Source organism: Anabrus simplex, chromosome 1 (assembly GCF_040414725.1).
Source record: "Anabrus simplex isolate iqAnaSimp1 chromosome 1, ASM4041472v1, whole genome shotgun sequence".
NCBI lineage: Eukaryota > Metazoa > Arthropoda > Insecta > Orthoptera > Tettigoniidae > Anabrus > Anabrus simplex.
In genome coordinates this window covers 1,539,977,156-1,539,986,384 of record NC_090265.1, presented here as the reverse complement: position 1 = coordinate 1,539,986,384, position 9,229 = coordinate 1,539,977,156, and the positions used below count along the sequence as shown (strand labels likewise).

The 9,229-nt window shown below is 38.1% G+C and overlaps 1 protein-coding gene across 1 annotated transcript; it reads left to right on the top strand.

Annotated features, from left to right (window-relative positions):
- The first annotated feature begins 2,190 nt into the window (after positions 1 to 2,190).
- On the top strand, positions 2,191 to 8,729 carry LOC136858479 (toll-like receptor 6). The gene has a single exon (XM_067138047.2). The coding sequence runs from the start codon at positions 2,483 to 2,485 to the stop codon at positions 6,782 to 6,784; it is 4,302 nt and encodes a 1,433-aa protein (XP_066994148.2). The 5' UTR covers positions 2,191 to 2,482; the 3' UTR covers positions 6,785 to 8,729.
- Positions 8,730 to 9,229: the final 500 nt, after the last annotated feature.

Genomic DNA, 9,229 nt, shown 5'->3' with positions numbered 1-9,229 from the left:
AAATAAGCTGTAGTTTACCGCGATTATTAATACTGAGATAATAAACATCGAAAAGTACAGTTTTACGTAGAATATGAACTACAGAAATGCCAACATTTCCACATGCATCCGAACTACTTGAAAGAAATAGAAACAGTAAAAGATAGCAGGAAATGGAAAAGAAGAAAATTTATCCCAAAGGACTCCGTTGAAGCAGGAAGTAGTTCATACTCAAACCTTCTTAGAATTCGATCCCGCTTACTTTTAAATATAGGCCTAATTTAAACGTGCGTGGTGGATAGTACTTAGGAAGAATGTTCATGTCACTGAACACAGTAATTGTGTTATCAAATGAAATCTTATTTCGAATGTTACATGAAATTACAATAGAAAAATATAATTGTCAAAATTTCACTAGATGATCAGGGAGCCCTTAGATCATGTTCGTTGTAGCAATGATGCTTGTTATTGTACAAACACATTTTGTGACAAACGACGACCGATAACATTAAATAGGCTGGCGTATATAATTATATAAAATTCGTTTTGCTTTGAAACTGTATGATTCGGTACACTTAAGATTGCTACCAGTTATAATTCATTTCCAGTTTCTTAAAACATTGGAACGATCTTGTCTAGTATATACTGGGGACTATAATTTCATTAGAAGCCGTATAGAATATAGCACATTACTAGAGTAATTTACTTGTTATGAGATACTTGACTGGGAAACTTGTGCAAATTATTATAAGATTATAAGATTTTGTGCTGATTGACGAAGTAGTGTTAAATGTTTTATGTATTAGTTATATATGCTTAGATAATTTAGGCCTATATGTTGTAATAACGATAAAGAGAACAATATATGAAATAACTAGCAAATTACAGCGATCCGAACCTAAATTCCGACTCTGAATTATGTTTCTATAATACGAATGAAGTAGGCCTAAGTACTATAGGGCCTATAGTGAACCAACGTCTCAACTGCAATACGAAGTTTATATCTGCTCAAGAAAATTAAGAAGGAATACTCGCTCAAGGCATTAAAAAAAATTACAATTATAAAGAACCAAATTTAATTTAAATGTTTCCTCATACTCTTGTGTTTGCCAAAATTGGCAAAGAATACTAATCAACTTCCCTGTGATACTACTCCGAAAACGAAAAGGAAATCAATAAATAGATGTTACTGACGATACGTTTTATTTAGAACGGCAAGTCAGTAATTTCAGTACACTGTTAAAATGCATTCTATTGGTTCCTCATATTTGAGTTTGATTTCCTCATATTTGCCGTGATTGTAATCACGACATCACGTAAAACTACAAGCTTTTCCCTACATCTTTCCACTTTTCGTTATTAATTGCCATTATATTTTTTCTTCACGACATTGTAGTTCCCAGGAAAATGAATTAATTGTATTTGTAACTATAGTCATGTAGATTAGAATAAATGGAGGAATATACGGTCTTCATGCTGCGTCGGGAGATAGAATTTGTAGTCAAAATGGATTGTTTCAAAGACATACCAGCTATTCATCAAAGAGGTTTCTCCAGTAGAATAATGCTTGTTCGTGTTATAACTCCGATATAATATCTCGTGGCAAGTGTTTCAATTTGTCTGCTGGACGAACTTATTGAAAAGTGGAAACTTAATGCTTTCGTAATTGTCTGACTTGAGATTATTGATATTTCCTAAGGAACACGAGAACTGCCTGCCGGCAAGCAAAAGGCACATACTGCTGCTTATCCACTTTTGACATGCTCCTCCTATCTTGACTGAAAGGTGGGGGAACATGTATACCCCCTCCCTGCACGTAAACAGCTGGGAGAAGAATCAGAAATCCTCGTTGCCCGCCCACCGTCCCGCCCCTAAGCCTGCTCCACCTGTGTCTCAACTCGTGCTGACATCTGTCGACCGATGACGGAAACAGGCCGTTCGAGCTCAGCGCACTACGATGGGTGGGGAGGAAGTCAGATAACCACGAAGAGTTTTTCAGCTGTGTGAGTGAGTTGGTTGTAGCGCTAGTGAGGAGGTTGGCGGGCTGGCGGGGAACTGGGGTTTGGCGGGAGGGATGGAGGGGAGCTCATGACTAGATGAGAGAGGAGTGGGGAAAAAGGGAATGTTTGAAGGATAAGTCCCGCGGACGAAGGCGGTATTATTTCAGTCTCCGTCTCGATGTGTTCGAGGCAGGAAGTAATGCGAGGAGAATGTTCTCCACAACTTACGTGAGCGCGCGCGGCAGTAAATCGCGAATAAAAACGTATCTTTGAACGGACTGTAAATTTTGAAATAAGGTGAAGTACAGTATAGTTACTGAAGTGAACGTTATCTGTGATAGTGAAATAACAGACAGAATGTTTATTTTGTGTGTGTGTTTTAAGAAGAGTTGCGATGGACCAAGGATGTATATGTTGTTGTGGTGTTTATAATGTGACGCAGTAGTTTTTAGCAACTGCGTATTTTCCTGAAAGTTAACATAATTATTTATTCAGGAAACACTATGGCTATTGCTGCTAAGTGGTGGATTTGTGTTGTGACACTGAGTTCGTTGACCACGGTTGCGCAGTGTCGAAGTATTACGAGCCGACACGAGGACAACTTGAAGGACTGTGAGTGGCAGAGATTTGCTGATCTTGATGATACGGTAGAAAGCGAAGAAGATGATTCCTCACTTGTGCTAGCTTGTCGTTTACGAACTATTGGTGGTACGGACAGTTTACTTAATAACCTAACTTCAGCAGCTGTTGACCGTATTACTGCGTTACGTTTGGTTTGCAGTGATGTACTTTTCTTCGAGAGTACGCTTGAAAGTTCAGGTAGTAATCAGAATGGTGGAAGTTTTTTAGCACAACTGAAAAGGTTACGTGACTTAAGGATAGAGTATTGTAAGATTCGGTACGTTCCGTCTGGAGTGTTGGCATCTTCTCGAGAACTAAGACATTTGTCTTTGCGAACACACAACACAGACTGGTCCGCTATGACGATGGAGTTTCATACTGACAGTTTTCGTGGTCTGAGTGAATTAAGAAGCCTTGATCTCGCTGATAATAATATATGGGCCCTCCCGCAAGAATTGTTTTGTCCCCTCTATAGCTTAGCATCCTTAAATCTCAGCAGTAATCGACTTCAAGACGTAACTGAGCTAGGCTTTTCAGATTGGGGTAATGGACCGACTGCACCTGGAAAATCGTGTAATGTTGGTTTAGAAGTGTTAGATTTATCCAATAATGATATCATTATGATGCCGGATAATGGTTTATCGAGTTTAAGATCGCTACAAAAACTTTATCTGCAAGATAATTCTCTGACATCTTTAGCTGACAGAGCCTTGGTTGGTCTTGGGGCTCTGCAAGTGTTTAACTTATCGAGTAACCAGCTGGTTGCAATGCCACCGGAACTGTTTCAAAGTACGCGCGAACTTAAGGAAATATATGTTCAAAACAATTCTATTAGTGTCCTCGCCCCGGGCTTGTTAGAGGGTCTAGACCAGTTGCAAGTGCTCGATTTATCCTACAATGAACTGACCAATAATTATGTGAATAGAGACACATTCTCAGGTTTAATCCGATTGATTGTACTTAATCTATCCCATAACAGTATTACTCGTGTGGATGCTCATGTATTTCAGGACCTGTATAGTCTTCAGATGCTGAACCTGGAGTATAACGACATAGATATAATTACAGAAGGCGCATTTACGACACTAAGTAATCTTCATGCGTTAACATTGTCTCATAATAATCTAGTGCAAATCGAACCATATCATTTTACAGGACTGTACGTGTTAAATCAGCTATACTTAGATAATAACAATATAAAAGCTATCCATCCTCGCGCGTTTGAGAACTGTACTAATCTTCAAGACCTTGGTTTGAATGCTAATTCGTTGTTAGAAGTTCCTGATGGTATCGGTCAGTTACGTTTCTTGAAGACGTTAGACCTAGGTGAGAACAGTATTTCCAAGATTGTTAACTCGTCGTTTGAAGGCCTCGACCAGTTGTATGGCTTGAGATTGATTGACAATGTCATAGTCAACCTAACGAGGGATTCCTTCTCGACGTTGCCGTCTCTTCAAGTTTTGAACGTAGCGTGTAACAAAATCCAGCACGTGGAAGCCGGCGCGTTTGGGACGAACCCTACACTGCGCGCGCTGCGACTGGACGGCAACAAGTTGGCTGACATCACGGGCATCTTCAATAACTTGCCCGGCCTCATCTGGCTCAACATCTCTGACAACGCCATCCAGTGGTTCGACTATGCCTTACTCCCACGCTCTTTACGATGGTTAGACATGCACAAAAATTTGGTTGCCGATCTTGGGAATAAGTATGATACCCGAAATGAATTGCAAATTGAAATGCTGGATGTGAGTTTTAATAGACTGATTGAAGTTAGCGAGTCTTCCCTACCTGATAGTGTGGAAAGTGTTTTCTTGAACGATAACATGATCACCAGAGTGCGTCCTAATACATTTTTTAAGAAAGGAAATTTATCTCGTGTGGTACTTTATGCAAATCAAATTCAAAGTTTAGATTTGGCAGCGTTGCGTCTTCAACAAGTGCCTGTAGAGAAAGAGCTGCCACAGTTTTATGTCGGCGGCAACCCATTTCACTGTGACTGTACAATGGAGTGGCTACAACGCATTAATCAGTTATCTCATTTACGTCAATACCCTCGTGTATTGGACCTGGACACTGTTATGTGCAGCCTCGCTCACTCCAGAGATGGCAGCAAGAGACCTCTGCTGGACCTCAAACCCTCTCAGTTCCTCTGCCCCTATGATTTCCATTGCTTCGCCCTGTGTCATTGTTGTGACTTCGATGCTTGTGATTGTGAAATGACATGTCCCGAGAACTGTACGTGTTACCATGACCACACATGGACCGCCAACGTAGTTGACTGTTCTAACAGTGGGTACACTACCGTGCCCGCAAAAATTCCTATGGACGCGACTGAGATCTACTTAGATGGCAATAAACTTGGAGAATTAGGTAGTCACGTGTTTATTGGTAAGAAGAAACTTGAGGTGCTTTATCTGAACTCTAGTAACATTGCTACGATCCACAACCGAACGTTTAATGGCGTCTCTTCATTGCGAGTACTTCATTTAGAGAACAATAAATTGCAAGAATTGAGAGGTTTCGAGTTCGATCAGTTAGAGAATTTAAATGAACTGTATTTGGATCACAATCAAATTACTCATTTAGGAAATACGACCTTCTCTGCTATGACGTCTTTAGAAGTTTTACGCCTAGATGAAAATAAAATTGTCAACTTCTCTCCCTGGCAGCTCTCGGCTTCTTCTAGAACGTTGTCTCGGGTGACCTTGGATGGTAATTCTTGGACGTGTGAATGTGAAGCTCTCACTCGGTTTGAGTCTTGGGTTCGAGAGACTAAGGACACAGTGACCATAACAGATCCTAATAAATTATCTTGTACGTACAGTAACGGTGTGAAAGAGAATTTAGGCGAAGCTATTCGTAAGTGCCCCAAGGATGCCAACAATAACGCAGTTGCTACATCTGTAGTTCAGAAGAACCCTTTCTTTAATAACGCTCTCAGTGGTAATTATGTTCCACTGCTAGCCGCTTCTCTGGCTGTAGTTCTCATCCTGTTTGTGCTTAGCGCTCTGGTTTTCATCTTCCGCCATGATGTTCGCTTGTGGGCTCACTCTCGCTATGGTGTTCGAATCTTCTGGGACGCAGCTCAGGCCAATGACCTTGACGATGACCGTGACCGTCTCTATGACGCCTACATGGTGTACAGTCTCAAAGATGATGACTTTGTGAGTCGTGTTATAGCTTCTGAACTGGAACAAAGTGGATATTCAATGTGCCTTCATTACCGCGACTTGCATCTCATAACTGGAGCTTCGTACTTGGCCGACAGTGTCCTGGGAGCTACTGATGCATCAAGACGAATGATTATCGTATTATCATTAAGCTTCATACAGAATGAATGGAATAAACCTGAGTTCAGAGCAGCATTGCAAGCAGCTCTGGAACAAAGCCGATTAACAGTCCGACGAAATAAAATTCTATTTTTATTGACGACTGATATTAGGACACTTAATCTTGATCCTGATTTACATCTGTTATTACAGACTTGTACAAGCATATCTTGGGGAAGTAAAAGGTTTTGGGAGAAATTGCGGTACTCCATGCCGGATATCGCTCAAGTAAAGAAGAAAAAGAAGCGTAACACCAAGTCAGCAGCAGCTACAGTTGCTGTTAATGATTTGAAGAAATTAGATACAAAGACTACAGCTAAACCTGTGAGTGCCAGGTACACTGCAGCTCCTAGTTCCTTAGATGCCTGGTGCAAATACGCTGCCATGGCACCTACACACCCACAGCAACCCTCCGCACCGCTACCCACTCCCACTCCGACCCAGTCCACTTACGTGTCGGAAAATTCTTCCCAAAGAACGACAGATCACGAGGAAGAAGAGGAAGAAAATTCTTCCACCACTACGGGTAGTCAACATTATGACTACTCTGCTGCCTTAGACCGCCATAAACACAGTTACGTGGCAATAGACTCGAGGCAACAGCAGCCTTTACCTCCTCAAACCCACCAACATTACCACCAACATCACAGAAATAATCTACGGACTCCTTCAAAAGATCTGACTACCAGCAATAATCATCTGTACAGCACGATACAAGATGGTCATCCTCATGTCAACGGAGAAGCTACGGACCTGAACTACCCATCACCGGCGACCTGCAGAATGACGAGCCTTCCATCCAGCAACGGCGTTTTACCGCAGGCAGCAAACGGCAGAACTTACTTTGTGTAGTGCAGTTCGTGTGTAATTCTAACTTGTGATAACGTTTTTTAAAAATATAATGCGTGTTGAAGTGAATTTTTGAAAGAATTGAAAGTGATGGTACTTCACTTCTCGCAGCTCTTAACAACGTGGTAATTGTGTGTTAAAAAACAAATATTGTGTGACAACCGACTCCTTTGAAGGATTAAAAGGTAGGCCCATGTGTACTTAATAATCGAAAATTTAAGTATTCATTGTTTTTTAACTTGAGGTAAAACTATGATGACTTTAAACGTCAGACTGCATTAAACTGATTGTAGTAAATATGTTATTTAATTTGTTAAATGCGAGACTTGCTAGCTGTAAAAAGGTATTCGTGTACAGTTAAATAACCTTTGTACATACATAATTCACTCTTTCCTTCTGTCCATTAAGTTCTCTTCTCGTATGTATAGACTTATTTATTCTTTTGTTCGTGTCTTGAGCAGTATGTTACCAAAAAATAAGACTTTTAAAATTACATTTCAAGACATTTAGTGTACTATTTTGTTTAATAGGAGAAAGTTCCTTAGAGTTTAACGTATTTGTATTTCCACCCAAATACACACCGCCTGTAGGTAAATTATGTTGAAGATCATCGCTGATGATATCAAATTCTTGTGTACAGCAGCTATTTTAATAACATGTCTCATAGTTCATGCAGTTTATACGTTGAAAAGATAGAGGCTTTTCCGTTTCAAAATACCTTGTGCCTCAGTTCAGTTGAAAGAGTTGAGAAACAAAATAAATTTTATTAAATATTAAATGCACTGACTAGAACTGATTTTGTTTTCTGTTTCTATTCGAATTGTTATAGCTGATGTTTATTTAAGTAAATAATGGAAAAATTATAAATTATGTCATTGGTTGAAATGCTCTAACTGAAAATTATAATAATGACGTTTGCAGATATAAATTCATATTTTTTTCTATGGTTAAACAATTTAAGTTTTGTATAAATATTTAAAATTTTAATTCATGCTTTATTTCAAAATTGGCATTCAAGTAAAGAAATTAGAAAAACTCTTTGATTTTAGTAATAACTTTGTGATATAGTTGGAAGAGATTTCACAGAAAAGATAAATATGCAAAAACTTATAAGGATGTAGACAAAATTAAATTTCTTGTGTAGAGCATAAAAGTTAGGCCTAATCACTTCCGCCCCCCCCCCCTCCCAGATATTAATACATCTTAATTTTTTTAGCATGGATTTGGTTAAGTCGAGGTGTCCATACTAATTTTGACTTGAATAAGCTCATTATTATTATTATTATTATTATTATTACAATTGCAGACCATATAAACTCAATATTCTATTGTAGTTTAAAGAAATATGCGATTCATTAATTTAGTTCAGAAGAAATACGAGGTACCATTTATCTTAATAAGATAGAACAGAGTTTGCTGGGCACCTCGACATGCCACTAAATCCACTCCTAAGATTTGATTAGATGAAATATTCATTAGTGGGGTATTATAATAGTTTGACAATATTTTTTTCTTGCTTCGTATTGTCATATTAAATGTACTTGAATTGCAGCCAAAGGTTTTTCGTCATAAAAATGTCTGGAATTTTTTTCAGTGTGCAGGTGAAGACCCCTACATATCATTGTAGACGTGTGTGTAAACTTTTGAGAGAGAAAGAGTATTTTTTATGTTAACACTAGTCGGCACAATATCTTGTCTTATATATTTTTAAGTTATGCTAATTTAATACGTGAGAATCACTGTTATAATGTTATGGACTCTTGAGAGATGCATCATGCATGTCAACGCACTCGCATTAGCAAGCAAGCTAAAGACGTTTCAGATAAGGACTATGTACTTGTGTTTTATTATCTGTATTTCTTCCAGTATCGTTTCTTTTGTAAGTGTACATATAGTCAGTGCTACCAAAAGGCTGTTCATTTTTTTAAAAACTATCGTAATCAAAAACGTGAATAAAAATTAATATAATTGAACTGCAGTGTATTCAGTTATTTATTCAATCTGTTGTTTCCTTTCCCAAGTTCCGAGACATTTCTTTTTGTCAATTAATATTTTAAAATGTTTTATTTTATTTCGTTAAAAAGTTAGCAAAATAATATCTAAACATATATTCGATTTTTGGGCATTAGATAATCGCGATATAATAAAGAAACGGATTTATACAATATTTTATTGCCTTTCTATCCTGAAAACTTTTGAAATATTGAATACATTTCAAACGGGATACGATTTTTTATGTATTGCATTATTCGATGGTAATGATGGATAATGTCATATTTACGTTAGTTTGTCACCTGTTTGTTTAAATAGAACCTTGTAATCTTCATTTCAAATATTTTTCCTTCAAAGGGAATTGACAACCCCTTATAATTTAATTTATTATATTTAGTATGTATAGATTCCATCTATTTTTGCTTTTTATTAATGTAAGGGCTGAGACTATGAGTG

What these genes read in the sequence shown, in the direction of transcription:
- LOC136858479 (XM_067138047.2), top strand. Translation starts at nt 2,483, where the DNA reads ATGGCTATTGCTGCTAAGTGGTGGATTTGTGTTGTGACACTGAGTTCG.